This window comes from Balaenoptera borealis, assembly GCF_965194805.1.
Source record: "Balaenoptera borealis genome assembly, chromosome: 11".
NCBI classification, from domain to species: Eukaryota; Metazoa; Chordata; class Mammalia; order Artiodactyla; family Balaenopteridae; genus Balaenoptera; species Balaenoptera borealis.
In genome coordinates this window covers 53,153,152-53,173,108 of record NC_138868.1, presented here as the reverse complement: position 1 = coordinate 53,173,108, position 19,957 = coordinate 53,153,152, and the positions used below count along the sequence as shown (strand labels likewise).

The window sequence follows — 19,957 nt, the reverse complement described above, 5'->3', positions numbered from 1 at the left end:
AAAGTGCATGGCGATTTGGAATACCTTGGAAGTAACAAATTATGGAAGTGCTTAAGGAATGAAGGGGACATATCAAAAGGGCACAGGAGCCAGATTGAAGAGGCTACCATTGACCAAATCTAGGGCAATATGAGATTCAAAATAAGCAAAGTAATGAATTATAATTCATTCAGTAAAATTCATGAGCCCATACGGATATAAAATAAATGAATAAGTAAATAAATGGGGCATCTCAGGATCCTTAATCACACCTGCAAAGTTCCCTTTGCTATGTGAGGCAACATAGTCACAGGTTGTGGGAATTAGGACATGGGCATCTTTGGGGGGCCATTATTCTTCATACTACAACCCTCAACCTTCTATGGGCAGAAAGCAGGCTAAGATGACTACTCAGTTGCAAATACAGACCCTTGGCCATTCCAACATGCCCACCATAAGGGGAAGTGTAATGGAGAGGAAGTCAGAATGGAAAGAGAAAATTGTCGTTAAAATAGCTTTATTTTGCAAATTTTACAAATACATATAACAATGTGAACATATTGTTAGGTTCTGCCACCCCTCAATCCTGAGGGCATTGGAAAGGGTTTGTGCAAGTTAGGGGCCTTGAAGCTTAAGCTTCAAAGGTTTCATGGTAAAGCTGCCTCTGGTAGCAATTAAGAATATGGCACCTGGATCCACACCACCTGGGTTCAGGTTCCTGCTCTACACTTACCAGCTGTGTATGTTGATTGCATTGGTGTTACAGATTGGGTTCTCCAGAAGCAGATGCTGAGATGAAGTTTGAAGTGCAAGATATCTGTTAGGGATCAACATCTGTGAAAGGGACAGGAAGCAGGAAAGGGCAGAGGAAGAGGTCAAAGAAGCTTGACAAAGCGTTGATTAATGTGGCAGGAGGGCTAGAGCTAGTATTGCCTGTCAGAGCTGTCTCATGTTGGGCCTAAATGGCTGGGCCTTTATTCCCTCACTTTGCTCAGTCACTGGATGGCTATTAATGCCACCTTAAGAACTACCATTGGGGGACTTCCCTGGTGGTCCAGTGGTAAAGAATCCACCTTCCAATGCAGGGGACATGGGCTCGATCCCTGGCAACTAAGCCTGTGTGCCACAACTACTGAGCTCGTGTGCCTCAATTACAGAGCCTGCGTGCTGCAAACTACAGAGCCCACGTGCTCTCGACCTCAGGCACCACAACTACAGAGCCCACATGCCCTGGAGCCTGCGTGTGCCACAACTAGAGAGAGAAAAACCCACACGCCACAACTAGAGAGAAGCCTGCGTGCCGCAACGAAAGATCTGCATGCCTCAACGAAGATCCCGCGTGCCGCAACTGAGACCCGATGCAGCCAAATAAATAAATTTTTTTTCAATTAAAAAAAAACCTCCATTGGATTTTCATAACAGGCTAAATTTCTTAGTATGACATGCAAAAACACTTCACAATCTGACAGGCCCAACCACAAGGAACTTTTCATCATTTCTGCAACTCAAACTATTTTCCATCTCCGAACCTTGGCATACATAGTACCTTCTCCAGCAAAGCCCATCCCTCCCTTGCCCGACATCTTCCAGACAATTCCTTTTCATCCTTTTGGACCTGCACACGTTGCCCCCTCTGTGAAGCCCTCTCCACCGTCTATGCATGGGGATGGGCTGCCTCCTCAGGGTTGCCCTTGCTCACTGCACAACCCTCGGTTACCCTGACAGCACTTTGTGGTTGTTTACATCTCCCTCTCCCCTTGTGAGTCCAGGGTTGGATCTGCTATTTCTCTTTGTCCTCAGCACAGTAGAACAGGTGCTAAGTATTTGTTAAATGAATGAATGAGTGAATAACACTGCCTGGGAAAGAGGGGGAAAGAATAAGTAGTAGGATATAATAATAATATTTTTGTTTGCTTCAGTGATCATGGGTATGTCGTGTAGAGGAGTGACCCAGGACCCCAGAGTTTTTGGTTGTATAGGTCCTAGATTTATCATGCGCTGACCCTAATGGCCTTCACCCTCTTTACCTCCGGTCAAAATTCTACTCATCCTTCAAGATGGTTCAGACGTCAAGTCCTGTGTGAAGTGTTTTCTTCCCCTCTGGTCTGTCACAGCTCTTTACCCGCACCGCTGTCACCATACCATGACATTTACTCTCCCGATTTCTCCATCAGAATCCAGTGATGTTTCTGCATTTCCACCCCTTGATCCAGAGGGGTGAATATTTTTGGATGGCGTTATGCAGCCATAGACTGGTGAATTCATGCCTCACCACACCCGCTGCCTCAATTTCCCCAGGTGTGAAATATACACCGTGGAAATGTTTTCCCAGGGCTGTGATTTAGTGGAGGGTGGGCGGGCACTGAGGTTGCAGGCAGTCCACACGCGGCCTGGGGAGCTAGGGGGCAAGAAGGTGGGAGGTGGAGAGCGAGGGGAGGGGTCAGGGCGAGGAGGAGCCGGGGGCGGGCCGGAGCGGAGCGTCGGGCGCAGGGCCGGGCTGGAAGGGCTGAGAGGACGCGCGCCGGCGCCGGCGATGGGCCCCGCTGCGCGGCTGGCAGCGCTCTTGGCGGTGCTGACGCTCCAGGCAGGGGACCCGGCCGGGGTCGCGGCGCGCGGGGACACGTTCTCGGCGCTGACCAGTGTGGCGCGCGCCCTGGCGCCCGAGCGCCGGCTGCTGGGACTGCTGCGGCGCTACCTACGCGGGGAGGAGGCGCGGCTGCGGGATCTGACCAGGTGAGGGCACGAGGGTGGGGTCTGAGTAGGGGAGACCGAGTCAGAGGACGAGGCCAAGACACTGTGCCACGGTGGTGGTGGGGGCGGCGGGGGGGGAGGGGTAACTCTTAGGTTCATCGTCACCCTGCCGGGGCCTCACACGCGGTGTCTCACCGTGAGACTGCGAAACCATGGCCCAGTGTGACTCCCCAGATACACCGTCATCCTGTGTGGGACCTCAAGACACCGTGTCACACTGTGTAGGACCTCTGACTCTGTCCCTCACACACACACAGTGACCCCCATCCAACATCGCACCGCCAAGTTGATACACTGTGGAAAAGTGTGGTGCAGCGACTTTGAGGCGGAGTAGGGCCGCACAAGGTGCTGGGTCAAGCTGTGTGGGCCCCCAGGCTCTGTGTCACAGAGACACAACGACATTGCAAGAGTGAAATGGAGAGAAGAGTGACACTGTAGCCACACATGTGTTGACCGTGTGATCCAGGGAACTGATGTTTAGTATGGGGTGACATTCTGTGACCGTGTATGAGATTTACATGTCATTGAGACTGAGTAAGCATGACACTATGGGTATCAGTCTGCATGTGAAGGATGCCGAGTAATTGTCCAGGTCACTGTATGAGTAATGCTTTGTGTTCATCAGTTTATTCAACACGTATGTTTGAGTGCTTACCATGAGCCAAGCACTGTTCCAGGCACTAGGGAGAGAATGGTGAACAAGACCAAACCCTGCCCTCTAGGAGCTCCGAGTCTGTAACATCATGATTGTTCATCTGAGACGTCCATCCTTCCCCTTGCTTTCTGCTCTCCCTTCTCTTTACACATGTAACAGCTCTAAATACTATAACTGAGATGTTATATGAATATGAAAGTATTTGACACCAAGAAAGCACTGGGCAAAACCATAGTTGATGCTAGGGGATGCTGAGTGTAGCACACACTGGCAGATGCTCAGCCAATGTTGTTTTGCTATACAGTCAACAAACTACTGTAAGACTTGGAACACTGAGGCACTGTCATCATGTATTGACTCTGCAGTGTCAAACAATGAAAGATGAATGACTGGATATGATACCATGTGTATGAATATGTGCTGTGCACCTTCTCTTGGGACACTGAGAAGCTCACAATATGAGAAACAGAGGTGTAACCACATAGTTATCTGAATATATTAATACTGTATTTATATCTTGTGACCCTCAGCTGAGCTGAGACCACAGAGGGCTATCTCACAATGCGCCACTGATAAAACTGTGAGTGAGTGTATGCGGTAGTATTTCTAGGCCATATCGGAAGAAGGTGTGAGGGCCACTATGGCTGTGTGGGAGAGCCCATGTAGGAGAGAATCAGTTTGTGTGAGGAAGTGTATGTGAGAGATCTTGTTTGTTACTCAATGGTGACTGAATGATGATGTAATTCGATACATGGTCTTAAGTATGTAGTTTGCTTATAAGTAGTTGTATGCATGTTTAAATTTACTGTTAGTTTGAAATAGCATGATGATATACACACATGTAGAGTATATGTAAGTGTGTATTACTTATAACAATAAACGATTATAATTTCAATAACTCTTGTCACTCTTTGGAGTAGCATAGTTGCCTAGTGTTCTGTGGGCCCGTGCTTACAGAGCAAAATGACATAATTTTGTTCTTAATCCACATTCATTGGAGTCCAAGTTCATTGGTGGAAGTAGAACAGACCCTTCTATTTGATTCAAGATGCCATCCTGCTCCCTGCTACTCATGTGCTTGTTCTCATACCACTAATCTCTTTATTTGAGTGGCTTGGATAGAGATGGGTGTCAGAATCGTGATGCCAGGCCTCTTGGGGAACAGGTTCAGAAGAGAGAGCTTGCAGTGTTGATCACTTCTTCTTTGAATTTCTAAATTTAGAAATTAAATATTTTTGATGTTGAAACTACTACTCCCTACCCCAAGTTAATGAATAAAAATTATACTAGTTATATTGGGTTGCCCAAAACGTTCGTTCGGGGTTTTCCGTAACATCTTCCAAAAACCTGAACGAACTTTCTGGCCAGCCCAATAATATATACAGTTGTATACTGGTATAGTATTACGAATACTAGTTATATAATATTTAGCTAACCCCTAGCTTTTTTTGTTGTTGCAGTTTAAAAAAACCACCAAGATTTAAAAAGTAGTATCAGCAGCAATTATTTCTGTGCTAGGAATTAAGCATTCAGAATATCTCAGAAGAACCGAGACAAAGCCATTTCTGAGTTTCAAAGGAGAAACATATTGAATTAAAATAGCCCATGTATTGTGGTTGGGTAATCTGTCCAGGCTATGTTTAATGCAGGGATTGGGTTGCAAATTTTATGTGCAGATTCTTGAAGGAAAGGATCTGATTTTCCATTCTCAGCATTTGTTAAAGCAAAATGCCGTTTAGGAAACCCTGAGGTTTGAATTCAGCATCCAGTAACTCGGTCTCTGAAAACCACCTATTTGCTCAGAGGCTGAGCATAAGGCCAACGTTTAGATTCCAAACCAGCCTCAGATAGCAGTTGATAGGTTTTTTTTTCTTTGTGTGACAGAAAGATGACATACCTGAACACTGAATTGAATTATGTGCTGCAGTAGAGATCAAACCCCTGCCCTAAATAAATTGACACCATAATACAAAGTGGGATGTGAAGAGAACAAGGAGATGTTGCTTTTTTTTTTTTTAACATCTTTATTGGAGTATAATTGCTTTACAATGGTGTGTTAGTCTCTGCTTTATAACAAAGTGAATCAGTTATACATATACATATGTTCCCATATCTCTTCCCTCTTGCGTCTCCCTCCCTCCCACCCTGGAGATGTTGCTTTTGATCTGATGGGTGACTTGGAACAGATCTTCACCTCTCTGTCTTGCTTCTTTCTCCTTATGCCTCAGTTTCCTCTGTTGCCTGGTATACGTTAGTTCTCAAGCACCAGCTGAGGAATCTGTTTATTCAGTTGTGGAAAAGGTGATGGAAAGAAATAATAGAATGGTTGTGCCGAAAGGATTCATAGAGATATCCTAGACTAGACCAGTTCTGCCATTTTATAGAGGAGGAAACTGAGGGATAGTTGGAGGCTGGGTCAGGATACCTCTCAGGTCTCCTTCCAGCTCCTCCCCATTCAACTGTCTTATAAAATCCCTGCCCACTCAGCTTCAGTTGTCCCTGGACACTTACCCTTCAGGCTGAACTCAAGCCCAAGTCTCGGCTTGTGTTTTTGTCTAGCAGTGGAATATCTTTCACTAAGTAGTTCCATATGGAGCTGAAGCAGGAAATAATGGGTAGTAAAAAAAAAATCCCACACCCTGGAAGCTGGTTTAGTTTCAAAACCATGGAGTAGCTGCTCTCAGATACCACTGTCTTGGGGATCAGAGACGTCCTGGGACTTGACAGGCTTCCTATTTCTTCCCTGGGGCACCCAGGTGCAGATTCTTTTTCCTTAGTTTATGCTTGAATTGAATGTTTGGCTCGCTAGAATCACCTCTACCCGAAGCAAGTATTCTGTTTCAGGCTCTGTTTATAGTTGAGGCCCCCTTGAGAAATCCTTTTGTCTGACTGTTTCACGGGGATTGAAATCCGACACCACCCTGCCACTCCCTCTATTCGTCACTTCCATCCCTTTCCACTCACTGAAGTCCTCCACTCTGGCCAAAGGACTCTTCTATTCTCACGTGCTCTTGCATACATTCATATAAATCCATATCCTTTTCACTTTGCTCACACTTTCTCTTTTTTAAAATATTTATTTATTTATTTATTTATTTTTGGCTGTGTTGGGTTTTCATTGCTGCTCGCAGGCTTTCTCTAGTTGCAGCGAGCAGGGGCTACTCTTCGTTGCAGTGCGTGGGCTTCCCATTGTGGTGGCTTCTCTTGTTGCGGAGCACGGGCTTTAGGCATGCGGGCTTCAGTAGTTGTGGCATATGGGCTCAGTAGTTGTGGCTCGCGGGCTCTAGAGCGCAGGCTCGGTAGTTGTAGTGCACGGGCTTAGTTGCTCCGTGGCATGTGGGATCTTCCCGGACCAGGGCTTGAATCCGTGTCACCTGCATTGGCAGGTGGATTCTTTTTTTTTTTTTTTTTTTTAATTTATTTTATTTATTTATTTTTGGCTGCATTGGGTCTTCGTTGCCGCACGCGGGCTTTCTCTAGTTGTGGCAAGCAGGGGCTACTCTTTGTTGCAGCGCGTGGGCTTCTCATTGCGTTGGCTTCTCTTGTCGTGGAGCACAGGCTCTAGGCACACGGGCTTCAGTAGTTGTGGCTCACGGGCTCAGTAGTTGTGGCCCGCGGGCTCTAGAGCGCAGACTCAGTAGTTGTGGTGCACGGGCTTCGTTGCTCCGCGGCATGTGGGAACTTCCCGGACCAGGGCTCGAACCCGTGTCCCCTGCATTGGCAGGCGGATTCTTAACCACTGCACCACCAGGGAAGTCCCCACACTTTTTTCTTTTACTTCCATTGTTGTTATTGTATTGTTTTCGAAATTAATAATTTTAAAACAAAGGGAAAACGGTCTTAGAGGGCAGGAGTAGAACTCTTATGTCTGCCTTACTATAACTAATAACTTTCAACAATATAAATCCTGTTAGAGGGTTAGCAATGGAATAACTATAGTATGCCAGGAAAGGAAACAGCATCTTTTGCTTGTATGAACACTCTTGTAGGACATCCAAGGAGGAGAGGAATTAATGAGAAAGATGATCACTTCTGGCCCCAACATTTCTGGCCATTCTCTGCAAATGTTGGCAAACCAGAAAGGTTGGAAGCATGTTGGATAACCCACCTGTTCATTCCCCATTACAACCATCACCAGTTTCTATATGATCTGCTTCCTAAATATCTCTTTTGAAACCATCCCATTTTCTGCTCCCACTGTCACTGTTTTGGTCTTTCTGCCTCTGGTCACTTCCACTTCTAACCCCTCCTCCCCACCCTCTCACAGATTTATATATGTAATGTATCATAGTGCATTCCACTCTCACTTAAAACCTTTTGCTGCTCCTAACTGCACGCAGGGTAAAAATCAAATTTCTCAGCATGGTCTATGAGGCACTCCTCACTTCTCCAGTCTAGTCTCCCCATCCTCCCAATATACCCCGTGCTCCAGCAATACTAAATGGCTTGTAATTTCTCTGTTTCTCTCTGTACCTTTGCATATGTTGAACTGTCTCTGCCTGCCTTGGAAGGAGGCCTCCTTCTCCCTTCCTCATTATTTGCATTTACCCATCAAGTCAGTTTATTATCTTCTCTGTGAAACCTTCTCTGACCTGCTCTGGCCAAATTAATCACCCCCTCTGTTTACTCTCCACTAAGCCTTGTTCTTAAATCTGGTGTTGCACCTGTAATGTAATTATTTGTGATCTCAAAGGCTGAAAGTCTTTAAGATCAAGGTTATTGTCTTATTCAAAATTTTGTTCCTAGCTCCTAGAAGAATGTATTTCATTTATTCTTTCATAGAAATATATATTGAACTTAGGAAAAGAGTTATGAGAAATCAGCTATTTTCTTGTCCATGAAACCCTTGATTGGACTTTCCTGGTGGCACAGTGGTTAAGAATCCTCCTGCCAGTGCAGGGGACACGGGTTCAATCCCTGGTCCAGGAAGATCCCACATGCCACGGAGCAATTAAGCCTGTGAGCCACAACTACTGAGCCCGTGTGCCACAACTACTGAAGCCTGAGAGCCTAGAGCCCGTGCTCCACAACAAGAGAAGCCACCGCAATGAGAAGCCCGTGCACCACAATGAAGAGTAGCCCCCACTCACTGCAACTAGAGAAAGCCCGCGCGCAGCAACGAAGACCAACACAGCAAAAAATAAATTAAAAAATAATAATAATAGATAAATTCTCCTTCTCCTCTCCTTCTTCCTCTCCTTCACCCTTTCCCTCCTCTTCCCCTCCCCCTCCCTTTCACCATCCTTTCCCCCTCCTCCTTATTAAAAAAAAAAAAAAAATCCTTGATCATTGGACCCTGTCTTGCCTGTTTATCCTCAGCTTCCAGCATGGAGTCTGACATCTAGCAAGTGACTTACTGAATGATCAAATATGTGTCAAGCCTCTGTGCCTTTGGACACATTGGTCCCTGTTGGCTCAAAAAAACTACTCTCCTCCCTTCTTTGTTCTAGCTCCATGGGAAACAGTGTGGCAAAATCAGCCAAGAACCCCAGCTTCAGAGTCACGCAGGCTTGGGTTCATTCCTGGCTTTGCTGTTTACCAACAGCGTAGCCTTGTTGCAGTTTCCCCTCCTGTAAAAAGTGCATGATAAAATCTATTCTAAGCATCATTGGGGGGATTAAATGAGACAATATGTTTAAACCACTTAACAGGATGCCTAATACATGGTAAGTGCTCAATAGTAGCTATTGATATTTTAACTAATCCTTCAGAACACAGATCAGGTGCCATATCCTCTGGAAAGTCTTCCCTTACACCTTCTAACTCCCACCTGGGTTAGGTGCCCTACCTACAAATTGCCAGAGCATTTCATAGCATTATATGCTCTCTTCTCTCATAGCACATATCACAGTTTTCATAATTAATTCAACAATGTTTTTGAGCTTCTACCAGATTCTAAGTTTTGATTATAGAGTGATAAGAGAAAAAAAGATTTTCTTATTTGTGACCTCCTTGAGAGCTCCACTCTCTCTTGCCTTTGGGTCTCGAGCATCTAGCATGATAGCTGACGTACAGTAATTGACCAGTGGAGACTGACTCGCTGAATGAACAAATGAATGGACCTACTTTTGTTGTGTTGGTAGTTTTCATATTCTTTGTGCTTACTGCTTAGAATATTACATGAGTCTCAAGGGGTTCAGCATTTCATTTTTAACTACTCTAAATGTGCATACACCATGCCAGCCTTCACTCGGTGGAGTGGTTGTATCAGTAGGTGAGATCATTCTACTCCTCTCTTTCAGATTCTATGACAAGGTGCTATCTTTGCATGAAGATTCAGGAACCCCTGTGTCTAACCCTCTGCTTGCATTTACTCTCATCAAACGCCTACAGTCTGACTGGAAGAATGTAGTACATAGTCTGGAGGCCAGTGAGAACATCCGAGGTAATGAGGAGGAGGGCTGGAGGGTAAGAGAAGAGTCTATCTCCTGACTTAGTGGAAAGGAGAGAGATTCTGAAGGGATGTGATGAAGGATAATGAAGTGGGTAGGTATTACTTGATCTCCTTAGCTCTAACTATTACAAAGAACTAGGTCCCTTTGTTAATATGTTTATATGATTATAATTAGAAAGCACTTTTTTCTTTTTTTCAGTAAGTTTTTAGTTTAGTTTAGTTTTTTTTTTTTTGGCTGCACCACGCAGCATGAGGAACTTCCCTGACCAGAGATTGAACCTGCGCCCCTTGCAGTGGAAGCGTGGGGTCTTAACCACTGGACCACCAGGGAAGTCCTAGAAAGCACTTTCAGTATCCATTATCTCATTTGATCTTCAATCCTGTGAAGAACTATAGGTTATAGCATCCCATTTACACACGTGTAAAAGTGATGTCGTCTTTTTTTTTTTTTGATGTTGACCATTTTTAAAGTCTTTATTGAATTTGTTACAATATTGTTTCCGTTTTATGTTTTGGTTTTTTGGCCGCGAGGCATGTGGGATCTTAGCTCCCTGACCAGGGATCGAACCCACACCCCCTGCTTTGGAAGGCGAAGTCTTAACCACTGGACTGCCAGGGAAGTCCCTAAAAGTGATGTCTTCTAATAATTTCTATTTTATTAAGTTGCCACTACAGTGTGATCTGTCGTAAGATCACTTTCCTAATTTACTCTACTTTGTACTTGAAGAAGTTTGTTGACTTGGGGAAGTTAAGAGGAAGAAGAGTTTGTCCCCCAAAAGGCAAGACTCCTGGAGACAGGTAGAATGGAACAACGTGATAAAGGTGCTTAGTTTTTACTCTAGAGTGTTTGTTCCTCATTCAGAAGATTTTGTTACCCTGGGAACAAAAACAGATAAAACATTATCTTTGCTCATGAAATAGTATGAGCCTGATGATTATGGTGATTAAGGTGATGATGCCTTGCTGTATTAAATGCTCACCGCCTGTTTTTTGAATGGTAGATTGATGCTTTCATGACCTTTACAGCTCTGAAGGATGGTTATGAGAAGGTGGAACAGGACCTGCCAGCCTTTGAGGACCTTGAGGGAGCAGCAAGGGCCCTGATGCGGCTGCAGGACGTGTACATGCTCAGTGTGAAGGGACTTGCCCGAGGCGTCTTCCAGAGAGTCACCGGCTGTGCTGTCACTGACCTGTACAGTCCCAGACGGCTTTTTTCCCTCACGGGGGATGACTGCTTCCAAGTTGGCAAGGTAATGATATTCAGAGAGAGGGCAAATTGCTCAGCTCTCTTTCTGGGGGATGAAATCACTGTATCCTGATTCCTTTTACATATTTCTGATCCTGACAGCAAACTTGGAAATTTGATATTATTCCCCATTTTCAGATGAAGAAACTGAGGTTCAGAGAGGGTAAATAACTTGCCTAAGGTTACACAGTTTTAAGTAGCAGAACTAAAATTTGAACCTGCATCTTTTAACTCTGAATCCCATGCTCTTTCCATAATAAGGAAATCACATACTTAGGACATTCTTGAGAGTGAAGGAGGTGTTATTAGCCAGGATGACAGACATAAAATGGGACTGTCCTGGGAAAAATGGCCCTATGGTCACCCTAAGTAGATCACCCCGCCAGTAGATGAGCAGCCAGGTGGAAAGGAGAAGCAGCGTCAAAGGGTGGGGGAAAGGAAAGGAAATGGTGATGTGAAGGTCGATCACGGAAACTCAGCCGCCTGAGACTTTGTGAAATCCCTTGCAACATTTCCTAGGCATTTATAAATACTAAATTAAAGTAGTGCCGAAACACAGGCCATTTGGGAATTCCCTGGTGGTCCAGTGGTTAGGACTCTGCACTTCCACTGCAGGGGTCACAGGTTTGATCCCTGGTCAGGGAACTAAGATCCTGTAAGGCGCATGCTGTGGCCAATGGAAAAAAACATCATCGCTTTAACGTTGCTTGAGAAAACAGATTTCAAGAACCTTCCATATAAGATATTTAACTGATCTTTGTCACAAGTTTTAAACACTCTTGAGGTTATTTTACAATATATTCTTTGTTAGCCTTTGCCCAAGAAGTAATGGAGTAAATCCTTTTTAATTTTGAAGATGCATATTGCAGGAAAGTGAATTTTTCCCAGCCCCTGCAGTATTCATTAGCCGTTATAAGAGGGGGCCTCCTGTGTCCTGAATTGAAGTTTTGAGAATCAGTCTTCCAAATTAATGCGGAGAGGGTTGCCCTAAGCCTCTCCGTGTGCCATTTTTCCTTTTCTGAAATCCTGAATAGAATCAGAGCTGAATCATCATGTTCATGGCTAATTTAAATTGAAGCCAGTTAAAACAGTTCCATGTATGGTATCAATATATGCTTCTTTAGTGAGGCTTTTCTGAGACTAAAACTGTATGTTGAAAATTCAGTAAGTCGCTTCCTAAAAGTCTCACTGGCAATCATTATTTCTGTATTTATTTACTTATTTTGAAAGATAAAACATTTCAAATATAAGAAAAGTACACATAAAATAAGAAGCAATTATATCTATAATTGAGATGAAATATATGTCCAAATTTTGCTATATTTGTTTCAGATTTTTTTTCAGATTTTTAAAAAAGAATTTACAGATAGCTAAATACAGCCCTACTCCTTTTTCTTCTCACCACTCCCACCCTTTCTACTCTAACCTTGCCCAGGTACCAGGTGACCACTGTCCTAAACCATACAGTAAGTGCTCTTGAGTCACTCAGCACGTTGTATCTGTGAAATTCATACATGTTGCGGCATTTATCAGTAGTTCATTCCTTTCTATTGCTGAGTAGTATTCCATTGTTTGAATATACCACAAACTGTTTATCCAATCTCATGTTGATGGATATTTGATTTGTTTCCAGCATCAGCTAGAATAAAGCTGCTATTAACATTCTTATGTACATGTTTCCGTGGACATTTGTTTTCATTTCTCTTGGTTAAATACCTGGGAGTGGTATTGCTGGGTCGAAGAATAAACTTCGATAATTATTAGCATGTAGACAAATCTGTTTCATCTGCACCCTCCTCCATGGATTATTTTAAAGCAGATCAATCTTTCTATTTTCTGAAATTCTTAATTGTCTAGTTTTACTACCCTCCTGTTGTGTCGGTTGACTCTTGTTCATTATCAGTTATTTCCTGATGTAGTTTATCATTTTTGATTGTGAGCTTATTTTTAGCAGGACTTTTTCCCCCCTAGGAGCCTTTTTCTGTCCAGAGTTGTAGGAATATCCCTTCATAGAGTTTTGGGTTTTCTTCTTCCAGGTACTCTGGTAGTATCACTAGCCTTAGATCCTTTTTTTTTTCCCCCTGTACATTACAGCCCCATGACTTATTTATTTTATAACTGTAAGTTTATACCTTTTGACCCCTTTCACCCACTTTGCCTACCCCCTACCCCTGGCCTCTGGCAACCAATCTGCTCCCTCTATTTATGGGATTGGGGTTTTTGTTTGTTTTTGGTTTTGTTTCTGTTTTTGTTTCCACATGTAAGTGAGAGCATATGGTATTTGTCTTTCTCTGTCTGACTTATTTCACTTAGCATAATGCCCTCAAGGTCCATCCATGTTGTCACAAATGGCAAGATTTCATTCTTTTTAATGGCTGAATTATATAGATCACATTTTCTTTATTCATTCATCCATTGATGGACACTTAGGTTGTTTCCATATCTATTTCTCTGAATAGAGGCCAGACAGAAACAAACCAACTTTCTTGTCTCCTTATGACAGTGGGTAGATTTTTTTCTGGTCTACTCTTTCCCTTATGGTGTAGTTTTTCATGGGTTTCAGTTTTGTTTTGTTTTTTTAAAAAATTTATTTATTTATTTATTTATTTATTTTTGGCTGCATTGGTCTTTGTTGCTGCACGCGGGCTTTCTCTAGTTGTGGTGAGCGGGGTCAACTCTTCGTTGCGGTGTGCAGGCTTCTCATTGCTGTGGCTTCTCTTGCTGTGGAGCACGGGCTCCAGGCGCACGGGCTTCAGCAGTTGTGGAGCGCAGGCTTCAGTAGTTGTGGCTTGCAGGCTCTAGAGCACAGGCTCAGTAGTTGTGGCGCACGGGCTTAGTTGCTCCACGGCATATGGGATCTTCCCGGACCGGGTCTCAAACCCATGTCCCCTGCACTGGCAGGCGGATTCTTAACCATTGCGCCACCAGGGAAGTCCCTGGGTTTCAGTTTTATGAGTGTGTCTTAATTCCAATTCCTAGGTTTTGGGAGGTCTACAGAAGGCTCATATACTGTCCTCATGTGGGTATTATAACCTAAGGTTACTAAGTACCAAGGTTACTAGAACTAACCCCCACCCCATCCTAGGCAGCTTCAGCATCTGCTCATAAGCTTATTACTTGGATTTTCAACTCCTTTTTTACTTCTGGTACCTGGGTATTTTCCAATCTTTCTTGAAAATATATAATTAAATGCTTTTTATATTTTATTCAAAATGTCTAAGTCTTTGTGGTTGGAAGGATTTCAGTTATCTCAATCTGCTGTATTGCTGAGACTTGAAGTTCCTCATGGAAACCTTAATTAAATAAATTGTTAACAGGAAAAGTTCAGTCATTTTTTATTGTTATTCTTCAACTCAACGTTTTTACAAATAGAAAACTTAAGGACCAGAAAGATAACACAGCAGGCTAATGGCAGATGGGGGATAGGAATGGACTTAACTGTTTAGGCGGCAGAGTTGCAGTATCTCTAGGTTCTGGCCTATTTTTCTGCCTGCTGGAAATTATACCTGAATTAGAAAGAGGCCTTCCAAATCTGTGACTTTATAATTCCCTGCTGTCTCCAACAGCAACTTGCAGGAAATTCCACCTGCAGTTCTGGTATTCTAGTTAACTGTAAGCTATTAGGAGACAGGAGCTACATCTAGTGCGTGTTGCCATATTCCCCACATTCAGACATTTAATATAGGACAGATCCACTGAGCTCTCATATAACATTCCAATGTCTACCTTCATTAAGATGTCTAATGCATTATGTCACAATTATTGGTTTACTTATATGCCCCTTGATTGATTGTAAGCTCTTTAAAGGCAGGGACCACCAGGTACATTTATAAATACTCAGTAAATATTGAATAAATAAGTGAATGCTTTTAATCCATTACTCACATTGCTACCAATAGCATCTTCCTAAAAACATGACAGTCACACTCTAATTAGCTTAGCCCATATTGCCTTTTTATGTTTATTTCCTGCTTCTCTTCACCTTAGACTATAGCCACAATATACTGCTTGAACACATTCTTGCTTTTGGCTTCTGTTTCTACCATTCCCTCACCGTAAAATGCCCTTCATTCCAATCTCTGCTCATTGAAATTCTTTTCCTTCTTCAACGAAGGCTCATCTCAGATGGCACTTCTTCCGTGAAGCTTTCTGAGATTCTCAAGCATTCATGCCATTCTGCCCAGTGTTATAATTACTTGAGTTCATATCTCACATCTCCCCAGATTATAAATTCTTTATATGCAAAAATGCTTTATATTCTCCATGACTAGTACATTGTCTTGTATATAATAGATGCTTAATATATTTAATTTAAATGAATTAGAGAGAAAACTTGCCTTCTTGGGTTCCAAAGGCCCTCCACTCTTTGCAGTATCATTTCCTTTCTCTACCCATGGACTAAGGCTTTAGTGATGGTACTTATGTTCCCTGCAGGTGGCCTATGACATGGGAGATTACTACCATGCCATTCCATGGCTGGAGGAGGCTGTCAGTCTCTTCCGAGGCTCTTATGGAGAATGGAAGACAGAGGATGAGGCAAGTCTAGAGGATGCCTTGGATCACTTGGCCTTCGCCTATTTCCAGGTAGGGGAGTAAGCAGGAGGCTCACTGCTTTCATCACAGTAAGCGTAATGCTTTATATCTGCTTTACAATTTTCTAAGCATTTTCATGTCTCTTAATTTATTTCGTCTTCCCGACAGGACCAAATGTGAGTCAAGCAGGGCAGTTGTTTTGTTATTTCCCTATTTCTCATGTGAGTAAACTGAATCTCCAAAGAATTCCTAGCCTGTCACAAAGTTCACAGAGCTGGGATTAGAGCCCGAGTCTGTCTGATTCTTCGTTAGTACTCTTTCCAATGTACTGACTACTTTAAAGTCATCGTCTCCCATGTAGGAGGCGGTCTCTCACCTGTAGCAACAGCAGCTGCATCCACAAATGTTTAATAGCTTCATAGTCAAGGCAGATCGCTCTTTTGCCCTCTCAACATTTCGTAGCTCGTCACAGATATTATGCCATGATACTGCCAGTGTCAAGGAAGAAGTTTGATTGTTATCCTCTCCCGTCTGCAGTCAAGTCCAGCTGTGACGTGAATAGTGTCTGGATACACAGCTGGTGCCATTGGTCCAGAGCATCAGCTCAGTACCTCCTCCAGCTGTTGTTTTTCTTTGGCACTGTTGATCTATAACCTGTTGTGCCCCTCGTGAAAGCTCGTTTCCCTACATGTGGGAGCTGCCATCCTTTGTGTAGCTAATCCCGTTTCCCACCAGAGTTATACAGTCTTCAAGAATAGGCTGGAAAAAATCACTACAGAGCCAATTCCCTAGAGCTTCCAAAACTAATAAACCATTTCTGTTCCATATATTCCTTTTGCTTTCTCCCTTTTCCTGAGAGAAGGGAGGAGGATGTGCGTGGTCCAAACCCATGTGTTGCTGCCAAAACAGCAGTGCAGCAAATAGTCCTGTTCCTCTCATGCAAGTTCCTGGTAAGTGGCTCTTTGTTGTAAAACTTTCCAAGGTGCTGTTCCCAACTCTGCTGCTTAATTGCTACTTACTAAAGCTGAAACAGAATCCCTGTGATGCAACAAACGGCGAGAAGTTATTGAATTTTAATAGAAGAAGAAAATGGAGAATTGATGTGGAGACTCAGAGAAGATAAACTAAAGCAGCTCACCCTGAAAGACAGAGTTTTAAATACAGTGTCTGACTAATTGTTTTGGTTTTTTTCCTCTATGATGACTTAGATTTCTCCTCTTCTCACTTGTAGACTCTCCCTTTCCACAATCGTGCTTTGATACATTTTATTCATCTTACTAGGCGTAGCTCAAATGTCACCTGTTTCGTGAAGTCTTCCTTAATTCTCCTCAGACTCTCCTTCTTTGTGCTCTCATAGTACATTTTTTTTTTTATCCCACAGTAGTAGAACACATTGGCATCGTCTTATGGGCAATTTCTGGTCCCCTTTTTACCCTTAGTAAATTAGGGATAAATGTCCCTACAGGGACCTTACATTATCATATAAAATTATATATCTATATATACCATGAAAAGTATAATATATGTAATATTATATATAGTACTATTATTATCTAATTCTTTTTCATGATACATTTTAGTGAAAAATCATTTCAGTAACTACTAATAATGAGAGACAGTAGAGTGTAGTAATTAAACCATAGGCTCTGAAGTCAGGCAGACCTATGTTCAAATTCTGTGAAAACTTGGGCAACTTACTTAACCTCCCTGGACCTTAATTTTCTTATCTTTAAAGGGGGATAATAATGATGCTGTAGGAGTGTGGAAATAATTTTCTGAATAACCTTCTGAGTTTTTGTCTGAGACCTCCCTGTAACGTAAGACAGATTAATAAAAGGAACAATAAACATAAGTTAACTAACATGTGTACCTCCTGTAGACATGGGAGAGATTGGGGCGGGGAGGGAGGATGAGTAACTCTCTGAGGGGATCTAAACCTCCATCTTAAATACTGTATCCAGCTAAAGACAAAAGAAAGAAGGTGTGGGGAGAGCCAGTTCTGGGAGGTGACCAGGCATAGCAAGCAAGGGTAAGATTGTTATGTAGATTTAAGTGGGTGCCTTCTCCATTGATAAGATTCTCCTCTGATGTAGAGTCCTTTTCTTCCAGGTACACAGGGGGAGACACCCTCACAAATGGAGATTTCCTTTATAAATGTAAATTTGCCTTACAAAAGGGCAACCTCTACTCTGGTTTGAAAAACTTCTCCTGTATCTGTTGTTTCTCAAAATAATTAGCTCAAAATAATCTTTATGCCAAAGAGGCATATTTTGGGGTGGCATATTCTGCTACCCTTCAATGCTTACCTCAAAGGGTTGTCATGAGGATTAAATGAGCTAATACATGTAAAGCCCTTAACACAATTTATGACACATATGCACTCAATACATGTAATCTATTTTTATATTATACACAGTATATATTCTCTTTTTTCATTTAACATTATTTAGTGTACACGTTTCCAAAGGAATTTAACTGGGACATCAAAAGTAACTCTAACTTTGTTCTTGATAAAATATTTTACCTTGTGATAAAGCCCTTGAGTTTTAAAAAGATGTAAAATTGTATTTTAGTTCTCTTCATCTCGAAAGGGTTTGAAACTCTATAACCCTGAGTTAATATCTGACATTATAAGATATTAGTAGATTACTTAACTATCCCTCTGTTAAGTACAGAACAGAATAATTCATGATATTAAATAATTAGAAACAATCTATATGCCCAAACAATAGCAGAATGGTTAGATTGTCTGTGATGGAGCTTCTAGATGGAATAAAATACAGCCATTAAAAATGCTGTCTTGGTGCAGAGAAAGCTTTCGACAAAATTCAACACCCATTTATGATAAAAGCCCTGCAGAAAGTAGGCATAGAGGGAACTTTCCTCAACATAATAAAGGCCATATATGACAAACCCACAGCCAACATTGTCCTCAATGGTGAAAAACTGAAACCATTTCCACTAAGATCAGGAACAAGACAAGGTTGCCCACTCTCACCACTATTATTCAACATAGTTTTGGAAGTGTTAGCCACAGCAATCAGAGAAGACAAAGAAATAAAAGGAATCCAAATCGGAAAAGAAGAAGTAAAGCTGTCACTGTTTGCAGATGACATGATACTATACATAGAGAATCCTAAAGATGCTACCAGAAAACTCCTAGAGCTAATCAATGAATTTGGTAAAGTAGCAGGATATAAAATTAATGCACAGAAATCTCTTGCATTTCTATACACTAATGGCGAAAAATCTGAAAGTGAAATTAAGAAAACACTCCCGTTTACCATTGCAACAAAAAGAATAAAATATCTAGGAATAAACCTACCTAAGGAGACAAAAGACCTGTATGCAGAAAATTATAAGACACTGATGAAAGAAATTAAAGATGATACAAATAGATGGAGAGATATACCATGTTCCTGGATTGGAAGAATCAACATTGTGAAAATGACTCTACTACCCAAAGCAATCTACAGATTCAATGCAATCCCTATCAAACTACCACTGGCATTTTTCACAGAACTAGAACAAAAAATTTCACAATTTGTATGGAAACACAAAAGACCCCGAATAGCCAAAGCAATCTTGAGAACGAAAAATGGAGCTGGGGGAATCAGGCTCCCTGACTTCAGACTATATTACAAAGCTACAGTAATCAAGACAGTTTGGTACTGGCACAAAAACAGAAATATAGATCAATGGAACAGGATAGAAAGCCCAGAGATAAACCCACGCACATATGGTCACCTTATATTTGATAAAGGAGGCAAGCATATACAGTGGAGAAAAGACAGCCTCTTCAATAAGTGGTGCTGGGAAAATTGGACAGATACATGTAAAAGTATGAAATTAGAACACTCCCTGACACCATGCACAAAAATAAACTCAAAATGGATTAAAGACCTAAATGTAAGACCAGACACTATCAAACTCTTAGAGGAAAACATAGGCAGAACACTCTATGACATACATCACAGCAAGATTCTTTTTGACCCAGCTCCCAGAGAAATGGAAATAAGAACACAAATAAACAAATGGGACCTAATGAAACTTAAAAGCTTTTGCACAGCAAAGGAAACCATAAACAAGACCAAAAGACAACCATCAGAATGGGAGAAAATATTTGCAAATGAAGCAACTGACAAAGGATTAATCTCCAAGATTTACAAGCAGCTCATGCAGCTCAATAACAAAAAAACGAACAACCCAATCCAAAAATGGGCAGAAGACCTAAATAGACATTTCTCCAAAGAAGATATACAGATTGCCGACAGACACATGAAAGAATGCTCAACATCATTAATCATTAGAGAAATGCAAATCAAAACTACAATGAGATATCATCTCACACTGGTCAGAATGGCCATCATCAAAAAATCTAGAAACAATAAATGCTGGA

General features: G+C 42.2%; 1 protein-coding gene across 1 annotated transcript in view; it reads left to right on the top strand.

The window, feature by feature from the left end:
• The first annotated feature begins 2,438 nt into the window (after window positions 1–2,438).
• Window positions 2,439–19,957, top strand: part of P4HA3 (prolyl 4-hydroxylase subunit alpha 3) — a 50,959-nt gene continuing 33,440 nt past the window's right edge. The window contains exons 1-4 of the mRNA XM_082343166.1: window positions 2,439–2,712; window positions 9,628–9,770; window positions 10,806–11,029; window positions 15,460–15,609. Of these exons, the coding sequence (XP_082199292.1) occupies window positions 2,513–2,712; window positions 9,628–9,770; window positions 10,806–11,029; window positions 15,460–15,609 (717 nt within the window). The 5' untranslated portion in view covers window positions 2,439–2,512. The remainder of the gene's footprint in view (window positions 2,713–9,627; window positions 9,771–10,805; window positions 11,030–15,459; window positions 15,610–19,957) is intronic.